Source organism: Salvia splendens, chromosome 6 (genome assembly GCF_004379255.2).
Source record: "Salvia splendens isolate huo1 chromosome 6, SspV2, whole genome shotgun sequence".
Classification (NCBI taxonomy): domain Eukaryota; kingdom Viridiplantae; phylum Streptophyta; class Magnoliopsida; order Lamiales; family Lamiaceae; genus Salvia; species Salvia splendens.
In genome coordinates, this window is record NC_056037.1 from 31776375 (window position 1) to 31794939 (window position 18565).

Below are 18565 nucleotides of genomic sequence, written 5' to 3' on the forward strand. Positions count from 1 at the left end.
GTTCTCTAAATTATTAGTTGATCACTAATATATACAGTACATTCCCTTTTCTATTAGTAATTCCAATCTGGAAAAGGGCGTATATATGTAGTTGTTCAAATGAGAGCACATATATATATAAATGGCAATGATTACAATTAACATTATAATTGGATAGTGATCAATTAGTAATACGATTGATTAAGGAATTATATTCCTATAATTATGATCAATATATTACAATATTAATGCAAAAGAATCGTCCATGTTATTATATAGCCATTTTGATGGAAAGGACTTTAAGGTTTAATAATTAGGATTTGTCCTTTCTCTGTCTGTAAATACAAGTGTGGTGATCCCATCAAAACGCACATATTATAGAGAACACATAAACAAAGGAAAGAGAGAGAAACAAATCCTTGGAGTTGGAGTTGCGCCACTATGCCGGAAAAGGTTCAAGGAAATTGTCTCCTCCTTCCTCAATCGCTTCCGCTATGGATCGTGAAGGTAAGTTTTCGATCCATTATGTTTATGGTTAATACGTGAAATACATGATGTTCAAAGATCTTACTTTATTTATATCAATTATGTATTCTTGAATATATGATAATAAATAATTTCCAACAGCATGGTCGATTAATCTATAATGAAATTTTATTTATTAATTCAAGTCAATAGTTGAAGGTGAAAGTTATCAATTTGGAGACTAATGATTGATCAGATAATTATACTTTTAATCAAACTAGGGCGAATTTCATGTGTAATAACATCATGAATCAATAATTAAAATAATTATAATAAAAATATAAGTTATTTAAAAGTCTGGATTTATAATTTTAATAACTTACATCCTATATTGAAATATCATTCTTGTAAAGCTAATGCCTAATAGTGAACTTAATATCACAACGTTTCAATTTTTTAATATGTTTTTGGTTTAGGTTGATCCAAGTCGATAATTATAATTGAAAACATGGCGACGGTTAATGATTCTCTACTATTTTCTTTATTAAAAAAGTCCTTTCTACAAATGAAATATTAAAAAAAAACTAATGTTTTTAGTGGTAAATACTTGGAACAATTTAATGTTATCAACGTATAGCTCAACCAATCCCAAAATATACTGTAACATAGTAATTAAATACATATATTATACAAAAGTAATAACTCACTAAACTACTACTTTCTTAGTCTCACAATAATAATCACATTTTATCATTTTATTTTATTTCATAATAAGAGTTACATTTCACTTTTACCATAAATAGTAAATAAGTCTCGCATTCTACTAATTCACTTCACTCACATTTTATTATAAAACTAATATAAATAAGTGGACTTCATATTCAACTAACTTTTCTAAACCCAATATTCTATACATTTCTTAAAACCTATACCTAGTGGCGGACGTATGATTTTAATACTGGGGGGTCCAACCACTGTTAATAATTGTTGCATATTTTTTAGTGTCAACGACACCCTCAACAACCCTGACATGAATAATACGTGAATAACGAGATATATACTTATAATTTAAGAATGAACACTATAAATTAAAGATACATACGATGACAATATAACCGTACAAATGAATTAATGTGAAAAATATTATATTTGTGAAGCATAATTTATGATCTTACAATAACAAAATTTACATAAATGAGAAATAAAATAAAATTTACTCAGTTGCTAGGGGAAAAAACCCAAAAATATATAAATGAATTAATTATGAGCATTGGATAAATAAACTAATTTGTCTATAATAAAATCTACTATCGTGATTGTATGAGAAATTCAAAATATATATACATAAATAAATAAATTGCAAAACAAATGGTGTAACAATGTGAAAAATTTACAGCCATTAAAATAGGCAAATGATTCTACTGACGTGAGAAATTAAAATATTAATTACCAAATAAAAGTAGCAGACGCATATGTAAAACAACTCCGCTACGTGAAACTTTAATAAGTTCCACATGTGTATAATATATATAGTCATATTTCAAATGGCTGGGGTTCCATGCCCCAACGTGGGTCCGCCCTTGTCTATACCCACATCAAATGCAACTTCTATTCCGGAACGGAGGGAGTATATAACAAAAAATATTAATTACATATAATAAATATTTAGTAGATAATATAATTAAAATGTATTAGATGATATAATATATATTATTATATTAATTTAATCAACTATTTTATCAGAGATAAAATTAATATAAATTATATTCTACCGTATATTATATTTAAAGTTCAGAATATTTCACAGCTGTAATATAAATGATATTCTACAGTATATTAAATATCAGAATATTTCACAGCTGTGCAACTAAGGTCTAAAGAGTTCACCACAAACGCATGTCATTGTCAAGCCATCAGACCGCCATTTCGATCCTTCCAAGCACTATCACATTAGACTTATAAATTTACAAACATGTTATTGATGTTAATACAAATGAGTATTTTTTTAGGGGATACAATTTTATATTTGGTATACATAACTTTTTATATATCTCACTAGTGGAGAGGATACGCAAATTTCGTGCAGAATTGTGTATTTTAAACATAACGGAAAATTGTTTTATAGTCATTGAAAGTCTATAAATAGTTGAGATTGCAACACCATAACTCGATCACATCGAGCTTCGAGACATAAAGCATCTTCACCAAAAATGTCTTATTTATTAATGCATACACCTCTTAACATTCCTCACAAGCCACCCCACCCTTCTTACACCACCTTCCATGGCGGAGCTCCGACGAAACTGCCGTGTATCGTGTCGTCTACCCGAAGGAGCTCCTCCACCCGATGCAATGCTATGCCTTCCACTCAGACGACGACCTCCACTACACGACGATCTGCAAACTACAAACCTCCCTTTTGGGATTTCAACTATATTCAATCGCTCACCACCCAATATACGGTAATTTCTTGATCTACATCTGTTATATTAGATTTTATGAGACTATGCACGATACTATCATTTATTGAAATGTACCTGATAAGTTGATATTTTTTTACTTTATCTTTTTTATATAGAACAACTCACGTGTAAATATGTCAATTAACATTATAAAGGATTAATTGGTCTCTAAATATCACTATAGGAGGAGAGACATTCGAAGCGGGCTGCAGAGCTGATTGCGCGAGTGAAGATGTTGTTGCTGCTCCAAGAAATGGAAGGTGATCAACGACTCGAGTTGATTGATGATCTGCAGAGGCTCGCTATATCTCATCACTTCAACCGAGAAATCAACCTAATCTTGACTTGTATTTACCACGAGAATAATTTTGATACAAAGGAAAGCGATTTGTACTCAACAGCACTTGAATTCAGACTACTAAGAGAGCATGGTTTTCAAGTTTCTCAAGGTACATGTTATGACTCATTACTCATTATTTATACATGCATATAGTATGATATAAATGTTTGAAGCTTTGGACTTATAATTGGGCTAATTATATTTGTTGTATGATAGATGTGTTTGATTGTTTCAAGAATGAGAAAGGCGATTTCAAAGCATGCCTTTGTGATGATAGGAGAGGAGTGTTGCAATTGTATGAAGCTTCTTTCCTACTTACACATGGGGAAGAAACCTTGGAGTTGGCCAATGAATTTGCCACCAAATATCTGCAAAGAATTGTTGATGAAGGTGACGACGATGATCATAATCTTTTAGAAAGTGTTCGCTACGCTTTGGACCTCCCAATCCATTGGAGGATTCGAAGGCCGAATGCAAGATGGTACATTGAAGCCTATGGGAGAAGATCCGAAATGAATCCAACAATTCTTGAGCTTGCAAAGTTGGATTTCAACATTACTCAATCAATGCATCAACAAGAACTCAAACTCATCTCCAGGTATATTAATTAATTAACCATCTATAATAGTAGTGTTTTCTCACATATTCTCTCATAAACTTTACTGTTTGTGAATGATATTTATAGATGGTGGAAGCAAACAAGACTAAGTGAAATGCTACCATTTGCAAGAGATAGGATAGTGGAGTGCTACTTGTGGACATTATTTGATGGACTCTCCCAACCTAAATATGGTTATTCAAGGATTATGGCCACCAAAGCCAACAGCTTAATTACACTAATCGATGATATATTTGATGTCTATGCTACCTTGGATGAACTACACCTCTTCAATGATGCAATTCAAAGGTGAGTTACTTTATTAATAGTAATAAATTATGTTGGTATTTTTACGTTGTTTGGAGGGACCACTTATACTCAGAAATTAATATACCAATGTGGTTGATTATTGATAATTACTAATAACTAGGGTATAGTACAATATATATTAGATGAGGTTCTGTCTCATTCATCGTGCCACGCCCCAAATTACTTATTTTAATAATTATTATTATTATAAAACTAAAATTTATATAAATACTACTCCAATATACCTCATAATCAATCGTATTTATTTGAAAATATTAGAATTTGAGAAAACAATATATTAATATACTTTTGACAAAATTGAAATTAAGAAACATACGTGAAAAATTTACTACTAAAATAATTACATTGAGTGAGACACAAAAGTGACCCACTTAGAATAGCGCACTCATCATAATATTATAGATACTTTTCATAATGCTACAATTCTGCCATCATAGACATAACGATAATCAGTCTAATGCTATAATTTGCTCATTACAAAATTAGAGTTTTCATATTAATGTTATAAATTTGTTAAGGAAACCACAAAATTAATGAAAATAAAGTAACATAATATAATAGCAGGACTTTAGATTAGACTATGAAAAAAGGACATGCTAACTCTCTTTTTTTTTAATTAAATATAATAATAATAGATTGTCTCGTGTGAAAATAAGATTCGTAAATCTTCAAATCTAATTACTTATTTTTTTTTTCTTTTCAGATGGGATCTAGAAGCTGTGAATCAACTCCCCAACTATATGCAAATTTGCTTTCTCACACTCAACGACTTCATAAATGAGATGGCATGTGATGTTCTAAAAGAACAAGACATTCTCATTAATAAATATTTGAGAAAATCAGTAAGACAACCTCAAAATTTGAACCACCGTATACTATGTTTTTGTTTCTATAATTAATTAATGCATTGTAATTGGTTAACAGTGGCAAGATTTATGCAAATCATTTATGCAAGAGGCTCAGTGGCATATGGCAAAGTACACACCAACACTAGATGAATATATCAACAATGGATGGATTTCAAGCTCAGCTCCTGTGATTTTGTCAAACACATTCTTTCTCACCACAAATCCAATACAAAAAATCGATGTTGAGAGCTTGTACCAATATCCAGACCTAGTCAAATGTCCATCAATGATTTTAAGACTTGCGAATGACCTTGCAACATCACCGGTTCGTACGCTTAAGTCTTATTTATCTTGGCATTTAATTTAAGGTATGATCGTAACACATTTTTTGTATGTTTGTTTGTTTAGAATGAGATGGAACGAGGAGATGTGGCGGAATCAATTCAATGCTACATGAAGGAATCGGGAGCCTCGATTGAAGAGGTGCGCGACCATGCTAGATTTTTAATATGGAAGAGTTGGAAAAGGATGAACGAGGAAGGAGTTGGAGATTCTCAATTTTCGAAAGAATTTATAGCAAGCGCTGTTGATCTTGGTAGACTGGCACAATATATGTACCAACTTGGAGATGGGCATGGAATTCAGAACCCTCGTATTAAGGACCGGATTTCGAGTTTGTTGTTTGAGCCCATCGTTTAGAAGTTGAGCATGTTAAGTTCACGAGAATTAGATGTAGTCTCTGTCAAATGAAGAGGCAAAACGGCTAGTTAGCCACATTTCAAGTACCAACTACGTGGTAATTGTTGTTGCATTTAATAGGTAGTATTTACCTAGACAAACAATAAATTAGTGAGAGTTCCTAAAAGTTGTAATATCCCTATAAAAGGGAATGTTCTACATCAAACAATTTATAACAGAAAATTACAAAACATTTCTCTTCTCTTCAAACTCTAGCCACCATGAATCTTCTTCTACTTATCACCTCTCTCGATTACCATCTTTAAGATGGTATCAGAGCAGGTTGTAGTGGTGTGGGACTCAGAAAATTCTCATCACCGTCCCGGATATACCTTTCCCGGCCCTTTTTAAACCTGCAAAAATCAGAAAATAGCCATGTCAGAATCTGACCCAGAAGCTACAAACACCAACCAACCTTTGGTGAATTTCCCAGGGGAATTCGCTGCCCAATTGGCCGAGTTCCTCAATCAGATTAATATACCACCAAAAACTCAAGAACAACCACCACCTCCTCCCTCAAACCAACCAGAATCATTGGGGGAGGTTCATGTCCAAAGTAAACTCAATGGGGATAATTATCCTATGTGGAAAACCCTGATGGAACGAGCCATAGGAGGCAAGGGTATGTTGTCTCACATAAATGGAGTAACCGACCCTCCTCCAGCCACTCATCCCAGTTACCCCAAATGGCAACAGAGAGATTACTGCTGCTTTAACTGGATAATCAATAACGTTGAATCCAGTCTCATCAACGAAGTATCACAATACGCGACGACCCGAGACCTGTGGGAGGGTCTGGCCATCACGTACGCTAGTGGAGCCGATCCATTTCAAGTTTCAGACCTGCACAGACAGGCATACAACATGAAGCAAGGAAACATGAGCCTCGAATGTCTGTGGAACAAGTTTCAAAGCCTCTGGATCTTTATAGATGAAAGGGATCCTAACCCTATGGATACCCCATCAACAATAGAGAAATACAACAAAATCATACAGAGACATAGGCTATATCAGTTTCTATGGGCCCTAGACGACAGATATGATGCCATAAAGAGAGAGATCTTAAACAAAGATCCAATACCCACAGTAAGGAACGCATATGCAATGGTTAGCCGTGAATCGGCCAATGAACGAGTTCTCAAACCCACAGGCGACTCACAAGAAACAGGAATCGGCGTCGGATTAGTAGCAATCAACCGGAGCAGACCACCGCCGCCGCCCAAATTCCACCAAAACACAGACAAGAGCAGATTAACATGCAGCCACTGTGGAGGGAGGAAACATACCGCTGAAACATGCTTCCATCTCCACGGATTTCCCGATTGGTGGGAAGACATGAAGAAGTCTCGACAGAATTGGAATCGCGTTAGTGGAGGCAGAGCGACGGCGGCCGCAGCAGTTGGCGATCGAGCTACCCACACTGGCAACACGGCGGGCCAACTCAACCAGGGAACAGCCGTCCATCAACTAGCGACGGAGACAATGAGGGCAAGGCGACAGCATCCGTCGCGGTCGCAAGGGCATGGTCAGAAGGTAATCAAATCACCGGCGGTCCCATCTCATCACCGATCGGAGACAAATCGGAAAAGGAACCGGCAAATCATAGAGATGGAGGAGGAGTGGAACCGACAGTAACTAGGGTTAGAGAAGGAGTGGAGGCGGCGAGTTTTAGCACGTTGGGGGGTTTTTTAATCCCAAATTCAAAAGAACCCCCCATTTCTTTCCTAAATCCGAAACTCCCTCCCCTCACTCTTCCAAATCCCGTTTTAAACCCCATTCCCAAAAACCTATCCAAAACTACCCCAAAACTTTCACTATCTCCAGGGAATACCCCAAAACTTTCATAAAACACCAAAATCACCCCAATATTTCCAAACAACTGCAAATCAGCCCCGACACTTTTTCAAACTCTGAAATTACCCCAAACAAATCAAATGATCTTCTTTTTCAGCCTACTATACCGTGCCACAACTCTTTTAAAGCCTTAGCCCTTACCTCATCCACCACTATTGCAAAGAAAGATAGTCAATGGATTTTTGACTGTGGTGCTATCGATACAATCTCTTTTGATCCAACAGATTTCCTCCTCATATCTAAGCCTACCAAAGCCTATGTCCAAACTGCCGGAGGGGATTTAGCTCGAGTAGAGGGGGCGGGTACCATTGATATTTCTCCAACTCTCCGGCTCTCTAACTGCCTCCTCGTTCCAACTTTCTCAAATAAGCTTTTATCCGTCAGTCATGTGATAAAGGAGATAAATTGCAAGTTACTGATGCAACCTCGTTTTTGTATATTACAGGATACCAAGATGGGGACGATAGTTGGGCGTGGCACTGAACGAAGTGGACTGTACTATGTGGACGAGATAGCTCAACAAAGTACGACATTACTGACTCATGGATCAACTACAAGGAAGACTTGGCTTTTACATCGTCGGTTAGGACATCCTTCTATATGATATATGGAAATGTTGTTTCCTAAGATTGCTTCTAGCATGCACTCTCTTGATTGTGAAACTTGTCATCTAGCCAAAAGCCACCGGCACTCTTTTAAGCTTAATAATACTCGTGTGTCTACCCCGTTTTCCTTAATTCACTCGGATGTGTGGGGTCCTGCCCCAATCCATGGGGCTCGGGGCTTCCGATATTTTCTCCTATTTATTGATGACTTTTCCCGTATGACTTGGTTATATTTCTTAAAGAGGGAATATCATTTTTGGTCCACGAACTTTGCCATAGTATCATTTTAGGTCCGTGAACTTTGAAAATATCATTTTAGGTCCGTGAACTTTGAGTTAGTATCATTTGAGGTACTTTTTACTATTTCCAAGTTTTTTTAGACGAAAATACCCTCAATACCTTAAAGTGTATATATTTTGTATCATTATGGGATTGATTACGATGAAACTTTCTCCCCTGTTGCCAAGCTTAACACCATCCGAGCATTGTTGTCAGTTGCAGCTTGTAAGGATTGGTCACTACATCAGTTGGATGTGACTAATGCCTTTCTCCATGGAGAATTGGAAAAGGACAAGGAAGTCTATATGACAGTTCCACCAGGATTTGATGGCGAGTTTGGTCCTGGACAGGTGTGCAGACTGAATAAAACCTTATACGGCTTAAAACAATCCCCGAGGATATGGTTTGGAAGGTTTTTCCAAGCAATGATCAAACATGGATTCAAACAGAGCCTTTCTGATCATACACTCTTCACGAAAAGGAGGGGGGATAAGGTTACCTGCCTTATCATCTATGTCGACGATATGATTATCACAGGAGATGATACAGAAGAAATCGATAACCTCAAGACCAATCTGTTCAAAGAATTTGACATGAAAGATCTTGGCCCCCTGAAATACTTCTTGGGAATAGAGGTATTGAGATCAAGACATTGAATATTTCTAAGACAGAGAAAATATGTTCTCAATCTACTAGCAGAAACAGGCCTTTTAGACTGCAAACCGGCCGACACACCAATGGTGCCAAACCATGGGCTTAAAATTGTTGAAGGAGCTGAGTCGGCAGATCGAGAGAAATATCAAAGGCTGGTTGGAAAATTGCATTATCTCTCACATACCAGACCAGACATTACTAATGCAGTTGGAGTTGTTAGTCAGTTCACGCACCAACCCCAAGAAGAACATATGAATGCAGCCTTACGAATTGTGAGGTACCTCAAGGGAACATCAAACTTTGGAATATTCTTAAAAAGAGGGAAGGATCTTGAAGTGGATGGCTATAAAGATGCTGATTGGGCAAGTAATCTAGTCGATAGAAAATCAACCGGCGGATACTTCACATTTATTGGAGGCAACCTGGTCACTTGGAGAAGTAAGAAGCAAAAAGTCGTTGCCCTATCAAGTGCTGAAGCAGAGTTCCGAGGAATTAAAAGTGGGCTCATGGAGATTATGTGGCTAAGAAGATAGCTTACAGAGATCGGTTTTTCCCCAAACCGTAAGAGTAGGCTATTCTGCGAAAATAAAGCAGCAATCAGCATATCAGAAAATCCAGTACAACATGACAGAACCAAACATGTCGAGGTCGACCGCCACTTCATTAAAGAAAAACTGGAAGGAGGAATTATAGAGTTCCGGTTTGTTCCATCAGAAGAACAGTTGGCTGATATTCTAACTAAGGCAGTGAATCCGAAGAGTTTTAGAGAAGTATTGTCCAAGTTGAACATCAGAGATACCGTCGCTCAACTTGAGGGGGAGTGTCAAATGAAGAGGCAAAACGGCTAGTTAGCCACATTCCAAGTACCAACCACTTGGTAATTGTTGTTGCATTTAATAGGTAGTATTTACCTAGACAAACAATAAATTAGTGAGAGTTCCTAAGAGTTGTAGTATCCATATAAAAGGGAATGTTCTACATCAAACAATTTATAACAGAAAATTACAAAACATTTATCTTCTCTTCAAACTCTAGCCACCATGAATCTTCTTCTACTTATCGCCTCTGTCGATTACCATCTTTAAGAGTCTCATATTCAATGATTCCCAGATTTGGACCGCATTCAAATAATTTGTTGTTTGACTCTATCAGTTACAAGTTGAGCATGTTAGATTTTACGAGGCTTAGATCGGATCAGATACGATCCAAGACTCGTTAGTCTTAATAAAGTCTACGAGAATTAGGGGCGGTCTCATGTTAGATAATGAATAGATATTTCGAATATTTTTATTTGATTCCATGACTTAATTAAATTATACCACTTGCATGGCATAATTCTGCAAACGGCGCTACATACTCACCACCTCTATCACTTCGAACACGCTTAATTCGACAATTAAGTTGATTTTCAGCTTCATTTTTGAAGTCTTTGAACGCTTTAATTGTCTCATCTTTACTTCTTAATAAGTAAAGGTAACAACACCTTGTGCAATCATCTATAAACGTGATGAAATACTTTTTTACCACATCTTGTTTGCACAAAAATTAACTTAGATTTCTCAATATATATTACCGTAGATTATTATCTTAGCATCAAATGCAAGTTCTTATATGATTTCAACTAATTTTTCCATTTTATGCAGGAACATTCATCAGGGGGATATTGGTATATCGGTGATGTGTTGGACTTTGTTGGGCTGCGAGCATTCAAACGGGCTGCCCGAGACTTGCACATCTTTCCCTTACGATTTTAATAGCTTAGGCTTTGATTATTTTGTAATATTGGACATGAGGAGCATGTATCAGATATTAAAACTTTTACTTTGAACTTATTCTTTGGATCGTTACCGAAAATAATTGCTAAATAACACAAAAGTTTGTCTAGATTTTCTTATCTGAACTTGAGATTCTTCAAAATGCTAGTGCCGCTTTGAAATATCGCAACATCAGCCCCAACGTGCTTTTATTTGATCTCGGAAAATCCTTTTAAAGTTTTGGGTTGTTACAATTCTATTCCCTTCAGGGATCAAATTTATTTGCAGTTGTTTTCAATTAAAATTAAAAGTTGAATTTCGATATAATTTTATTTCCTAAAGGAATTGAATTTAACTTTTCGTTTCCAATTAATAATAGAATTTTTGTTGCATATATATATATATATATAGGCTTTATTGTTAGTTTGAATGATAGATATAGAAAAATTTAATAAACGATGTTTCGAAACTTGAGTTTGCATATGGGTTGGTATTTGTTTCTCTCATATGATTCGAGTACCAATTGATGATCGCTCTTGAGAAAGACCGAATATATCAGAGATCGCAGAGATACCATGGCGACTGAATGAAAACATCCGTCGATATATGAATTCTAAGAGGAATCCACGAGAATGCCAACAAGGTGTCACTTGTGTTCGAAAATGAGGAAATGGGTGATAACTGATAACGAGTATGAGAGAGAACATGAAACTAGGTTTTTCAGATTTATTTTCTTAGTAGACATGATCTTTATCTAAACCCTATGCGGTTCGCCTATCCTATTACGATCCGGGAAAGACAAAGAAAACCCGGACATTCACTCGATTACGTAAATTAAAACAAATAAAACAAGGGGAAAAAACTAGGTTAAACATAATCTTATTGGCGGACGACAGTGGGTGGGCTTGAGACGCTGAGGGCAGCTCACTAGATGTCTTGGATTATGAGTTGTTGCTCGAACAAGGATTTACCACCGAGACGGCTTTGAGCGATGCTTGACTCCAAGTATTGTTTATACTCCATCGAATGGTATAATGGAGAGCCATCCTTTTCGACCAGTGGCGCAGCCGGCCCAACAATGGCGTCCCATGCCGGAGCATTTAATACCACCAGTGAAATTCTCTCTCTCTCCTTATTCACCGCAGCTCTATGCTTTAGAGACTTAAACCTTCCATTCGTAAATACAATTGAATCCATCTTCATAATGTTTATCCAATTCCAGATATTCAGCCGCCGCTTCCATTATCTTCTTATTATACAATTCTAGGATTTTTTAAGTGTAATCCTTCACAATTTCCCTACCATTCATCACAATATGTTTAGTATAATGAAATTCAATTTGTATTGTAATTGAATTTAAGGTTATTTTAATTCATTCTAATTCTTTATTAGTACTATAAAATAAATTTAATTCCAAATTCCCGTAGATGAAGATTTAATTACCTGAGGTGGTGAGGGCAGTGGAAGTCGGGATGGACACGCAGCCTAAGATACTCTCTCCAAAATGTGACGCTTTGGTTTGATGTATTTGCAAGTGTCAAATTGCCACATTGAATCGAATCTAACACTAACTTCGATTCATACTGCTTCTTCTCACAATCTGGCAAATCGAAGAACTCTCTCACAGCTGCAATCGCATCCTTCATCAACCTCTTTGCTATCCCATGATTCACAAGCTGCAATTTATAATCATTACTCCATTAATCACATAATTAGAGGAATAGGCGAAAATGTAGGACTACTAGTTTGCTCTTACGATGGAAAAAGCCCCAATCTCGACATGCTGCGGCGAGATCTTGGATGGCTTTGGAGCGTTGGTGAGGATCGTCGGAGATAAGGGCAGAGAAATCGACACTAGGAAGTGAATCACATGCTAAAGCTGTGTAGTCATTAGCATTATTGAATTTGGAAGGCACGGCTTCTAGAGCTTTTAGGCTTTCATGAACCCAAGCGGAAGCCATTTTCTTTTTTTTTTCACTTCCTTTTTCGGTCGTTTTTGGGGTGTGAGGATTGGTTTTTGATTCTAATATATATAGCACATGTATGGAAAACTGGTTTACCATTGCCACTCAGATATCTTTACATGTGCAAAACTACTAAAAAATAAATAAATTACAGTAGTATTTTTTATGGGCATAAAAATTGGGACGCAATTACTTGAGTTTGAAAATTTTAAAAAAAAATACAATAATTTAAGACACAAAAGAAAGTAATACTGAATTAAGGATAAATTAACTTAATATTTTGCGTTTTTAGGATGCTTCCTTTTTGCATTCTTTAATTTTAGTTTGGAGAACAACAATAAAGACACTTTTGAAGCGTTGTTGGTATATTTAGAAACACAAATTAGCAGCTTTAATTGCATTAAAAATGTTCTTAATAATTTTTTTTGTTGTAGTGAATGAGTGTTCGATGTTCAAGTTAAAATTTGGGTTATCAAAGATTGAGTTGAGTTTGTGACTATCCAAGATAAATACTGTTACCGATGAAGACGAGATTCATTGGTCAAGACTAAACCTATATGGTATTGTTTTAACTTTCAAGGTTGAGTATACATGAGCTATTCCGAACAACATTCATATGATTCAATCTTGTCTAATACTCTCTCTGCTCCTCTGTGTTTGAGACGTTTCTTTTAAACACGACAATTAATAGTTAGTTAAGTGGAGTGAGAAAAATGAATTAGAAAATAAAATAAAATAAAAAATGAAAGAGGGATTAAGGTAGGAAAAATATTTAAGTAAGACAGATTAGATATGTTACTTTTGCCAAAAAAAAAGAAATAATACAATTATAATGAAACCACCTTAAAAAAATACTGCTCCTTCCGTTTGTTGTATAAAAAAAGAATTCTTTTCTTTAAACATAAACTTTCTATTTTAGAAAATTGATCCTATAATCTGCTAATATTAATTTCACTACCGTTTTTCTCTCTTGTACAGTATCTATTTTTTTTTCATCTATTTTACTTTATCAATTTTATATTAAAACTCGTATCATTTCTAAAGTTTCAATTTTTAGGAAACAAAGAGACTAAGATAGTCCTACTCAACTAAATTATACGGAACACCGTCGTAATAGACGGTAGTACATTAAGATCACCACGAAGGGTGTTAGAAAAATAAGCCACAATAATTTAGTTGTCATAATAAATGCTACTGTTGACCCTGAGCTTGTTCACTAATGTGAAAACCAATGTTTTAAAAACCGGACCGGACCGGCCGGTTCGACCGGTTCAACCGCGAACCGGTAGGTGGTCCGGTCTGGTTAGCACTATAAAACCAGTGACATGTTCAAATGCCATGAACCGCCGAAACCGGCCGGCCGGACCGGTCTGGCCGGGAACCGGAAACCGGTTCAAATGCTTTTCAAAATTTTATTCTATAATTTTGGCTTTGATAGGGGTCGAACTCAAGATCAAGACCTCCTGGTGAACTTACCAACAATTCTACCACTACACCACAAGGACATCTTGGTAGAAATATGAACATAAGTTATTTTCATATGTTAAACACGAAATATTTTATCTATATAAACTAATAATTCGTGTTTAATACGTATATATGTATATTAAGAATATGTGATTAATTATAAAAATTTACTACTATTTGATTATATACTAGGAGTATTTACTAAATATATGTTTTTAATTTATGTTTATTCATATATCTTTGTGTATAATATTATTTTGCCGCATTACTTTTTGAAAATAATACTATAAACTTATTTATTTCTATACATAAATATTAAATTTTTTATTTACAATAACTTACTACTAGTATAATTTATATATTTAATTATGTTTGTTGATAAAAAAATAATAAAATTCTATCATTCACTAAAAATATGTTCTTTTTAATTTTATATTCTTTTAAGATAATTCATTTTAATTTTATATATTCTTTTAAGAAATTGTTAATTATAATATATTTCTTATATTTTAATTATACTTTTACAATCACTAATGTTTTATAATATAGGAGTTTATAATTATACATAGAGTTTAATACTGGTTTTTAATATTGTGTATTATAATTTATTATTCTATTTAAACTTAACGTCATTAAATATTCTAATATACTAGTACAATACTTGTTTTCTATAATAATACTATTAAATGTATAATACTATAATATTTATTGATAAAACATTTAATTAAATTTTATTATTTACTACTAAATAAATAAATATATATATATATATATATATATATAAATAGTATTCCGATTCAACCAATGGTTCGACCAGTGAACCGGTTGAATCAGTGAACCAGTAATGACGCCGGTTCGCTTGCCGGTCCGGTTTTTAAAACATTGGTGAAAACAAATTGTGATATTAGACTTGGACAAAAGTGAAAGAACGGTAAATGAACTTAGGAAACATATGAATTCAAAATTGGGCAGTAATTTAGACATAATGTCTTCATACTATAATACCCTAACTTAGGTCTCTTTGACATAAGATTAATTTAAATATGGACTAATATACCCTAATTGGATTATACAAACCAAATCAAATTAGATATATATCCGTATTGATCTTAGCTAAATTGTAATATTCCGTTTTCATTTGTGCATTAGATTATAGTTTATTTTTACAAATATTAGGCAGATTTTTATATGTTTTTTTAAGTAGTATTAGGAAGCTAGTAGTATATTTTATTACTATATTATTTTTATGTCTTAATTATATTCGTAATGTGCTTTGTATAAGTTTGATTTTTTTTCTATTTTTTATACTTTTATATACCATTAGTTAGTTTGTATTTTTATTTTTATGTTATTTAGTGGTTTTAATCTTTTGGTATGTGTTTGAAAGTTCAATTTGTCACTGTATATTCATTTTTATGGAGTATAAGATATACACCGTATTTTGTATTTTGCTGTTTATTTTGTGATTATAATATTGTTAGTTTTACATAATATGACTTGTTTTCTTAATTGTCCTATAAAATAAGTAACTATTTTAAATTTATAATATGTCTATGACTTTGAAATTGAACATTATGGTGATAATAACTCAAATTTTTAATTTTACAAAATACTCCCTCCGTATTTTAAAAATAGCAACTCTTTCTATTTTAGTCCGTTCCTTAAAAATAGCAACTTTCAAACTTTCTATTTTAGGAAATCTTTACACCCATATACATTAATTTATTTACCACTTATACCACTAATAAAGTGGACCCCATAATCACAAACTTAATTTATACCAATATATCATACTTATATCAAATTTTAATATATTTCACCATAATGAATTGAACTAAGAACTCTAATATTTTATAAAGCATATGAGAAAATATTTAATATATAAATTTTAAATATAAAATAGATGAGTTTTAAAATATAAAATAGATGAGTTTGGAACATGTGATTATTTCTATGGTTGAAGGTTAATTGTAACGTTCTAAAAATTAAAAATTTAAAGAAATTTTAGAGAGTAAAGAATTTAAAATAAAATTATAAAATTCTCAAAATCAATACCGTAAACTCAATTAGTATCAATATATTAGTATTATATATCAAAAACTTTTTTCCTTGATATAGTGAATTGACCTAATAACACGTATTTTATTACAAAAAAGATAAAGTAAGAACTATATATCTTTAAATTATCACATGATTATGTTTTGGTTGAAGTTTGACTGTAACGATCCAAAAATTAAGAATTTGGAAAGGAAAGAATTAAAAACAAATCAGAAATTCTTAAAATCAAAACCATTACAATTAGTATTATTATGTAGTATATCAATTTATAATATGTTTCATGATATAGTGAATTGACCTAAAAACTCTAATATCTTAGTACAAAAGAGAAAATAGTACGAACTGCATAGTTTTAATCTATTAAATGGATGAGTTAGGAATATGCGATTATTATTTTTATCTAGGGTCGACTTTAACGATCTAAAAACTAAGTACTTGAAAAAATTAAAATTTTGAAAAGTAAAGAATTCAAATCAGAAACATAAACTTGACTAGTATTAAAATAGTATATATTTTAAATTTGAATTTAGATCTTAATATATTGATTGAACTAAGAACACTAATATTTTATAAAGAAAAAGAAAAAGTATTAACTTTAGAGCTTTAAAATATTAAGCAGATGGGTTAAAAACATATGATTATTTCTTTTTATTAATGTTTGACGTAATGTTCCAAAAATTAATAGATAAGTACGAGTGAGAAAGAGAAAAAAAGTGTGAACAAATTTCCGCGAATAAAAAGGATACTAATTGCAGTGGACGGACCAAAAATAATATTATGTCCGAAAGAGTAAATATTAAATTTATATTTTTTGTAAAATTATTAAAGCATTTGATTTTTTAATATTTTAAAATGATTTGTTTTATTATTTTTTCATATTAATGGAAAAATAGCTAAAAATTGATAAATTTTACTTATACATTCATTAATTTATTTTACCCGCTAATTAAAAAAAAATCAACTACGTATAAAAATTACTCCCTTAGACAAATAATCTTCGAACTTATATAGGAATGTATTTGAATATTAATCCATATCTTCCATATATATTTTCCATAATGAAGTCATCTTATTTATATCATATGTAATTAATACCCCTTAGTCAAATTTTCCATTTTCTAGATGTAGGGGCAAAAGAGTACCTTTATAAAATACAAAATTTATTAAAAGTAGAATATAATGTTATATTACTCTTTAACCCTCACTATTGCATTGCCATTATGTCTCTAAAACATTTCTCTTCAAAATTATCTCATGAAATGAGTATAGAAAGTTGTGATCAATGTCATTTAAGCAAGAGCAAGAAGATATCATATCGGTAAAACACATATCTTCAATGCATCTTTAATATTTCAATAATATATTTATATTAATAATACTTTAATAAGTAGTACTCCTACTAAGTAACATATTAATCTCTATTTTATCAGTTTCTCTTTAAAACTTGTGTCATTTTCAAATTTTTGAGAGGGAGAGAATATATCCATTGTGATTTGTGGGGTGTCTTTATAACCACTATCATACGTGGATGAAACTATATGTCATTAAATATGAGTTTATGTTATTAAACATGAAATGGATTCATTTGATAAGTTTGTTGAGTGGAGCATAGAAGTAAAAACTGGAAAAAAAATGCTTGAGAGAAAGTTCTGCAATTATTTTAATTTCCATGTGAAATTTATTTAAATAATATATACAAAATCTGTCACTAATCATTAGTAAATTTTTTTACGTTAATAATGATCCTAGCATTTACCGTCAAATAGTAGCGACGTAATTTGTCACTAATTTTACTCACTGCCTTAGCAACAAAATAAGTTGTCGCAAAACCAATAGACGATTGCGAACGTAAAGCCTAATTAGTGATAGATAATGCCGTCACTAATCTTGAACAGTAACTGCCAAAAATAGGACTAATAAATTAATTCACACCAGAAGTTTGGTCAGTAATATAAACAAGTCCTATTGTCAAGATTGAAGTCTGGTCAGCAATATGTATATTACGTAATACATAATAGTACATAATACATAATACATTTATCTTTATTCTAATTATAAATGCAATCTCCAAGTCCAAAATTAATAACAAATCATTCTTTGCGCTGTTGTTTGCAAACATCGAATAGGATCCATAATTATTAAAGGGGTCATGCTCATCTGATCTTTTCTA

At 32.9% G+C, this 18565-nt stretch overlaps 2 protein-coding genes across 2 annotated transcripts; one reads left to right on the forward strand and one right to left on the reverse strand.

Annotated features, from left to right (window-relative positions):
• The first annotated feature begins 2606 nt into the window (after positions 1-2606).
• On the forward strand, positions 2607-5944 carry LOC121807041 (terpene synthase 10-like). The gene is made up of 7 exons (XM_042207222.1): positions 2607-2906; positions 3091-3355; positions 3463-3844; positions 3932-4153; positions 4878-5016; positions 5099-5347; positions 5431-5944. The coding sequence occupies exons 1-7, from the start codon at positions 2655-2657 to the stop codon at positions 5719-5721; spliced, it is 1800 nt and encodes a 599-aa protein (XP_042063156.1). The 5' UTR covers positions 2607-2654; the 3' UTR covers positions 5722-5944.
• Positions 5945-11833: 5889 nt separating this feature from the next.
• Positions 11834-12867, reverse strand: LOC121809120 (flavonol synthase/flavanone 3-hydroxylase-like). Its single transcript, XM_042209663.1, has 3 exons — positions 12649-12867; positions 12350-12582; positions 11834-12074 (listed from the first exon to the last, which is right to left on the reverse strand). The coding sequence occupies exons 1-3, from the start codon at positions 12865-12867 to the stop codon at positions 11834-11836; spliced, it is 693 nt and encodes a 230-aa protein (XP_042065597.1).
• Positions 12868-18565: the final 5698 nt, after the last annotated feature.

What these genes read in the sequence shown, in the direction of transcription:
- LOC121807041 (XM_042207222.1), top strand. Translation starts at nt 2,655, where the DNA reads ATGTCTTATTTATTAATGCATACACCTCTTAACATTCCTCACAAGCCA. An exon ending in TGGTTTTCAAGTTTCTCAAG is followed by an intron (nt 3,356 to 3,462) that starts GTACATGTTATG and finishes GTTGTATGATAG; the next exon opens with ATGTGTTTGATTGTTTCAAG. An exon ending in ATGACCTTGCAACATCACCG is followed by an intron (nt 5,348 to 5,430) that starts GTTCGTACGCTT and finishes TTGTTTGTTTAG; the next exon opens with AATGAGATGGAACGAGGAGA.
- LOC121809120 (XM_042209663.1), bottom strand. Translation starts at nt 12,867, where the DNA reads ATGGCTTCCGCTTGGGTTCATGAAAGCCTAAAAGCTCTAGAAGCCGTG. An exon ending in TCCATCGTAAGAGCAAACTA is followed by an intron (nt 12,583 to 12,648) that starts GTAGTCCTACAT and finishes TATAAATTGCAG; the next exon opens with CTTGTGAATCATGGGATAGC. An exon ending in CACTGCCCTCACCACCTCAG is followed by an intron (nt 12,075 to 12,349) that starts GTAATTAAATCT and finishes TACGAATGGAAG; the next exon opens with GTTTAAGTCTCTAAAGCATA.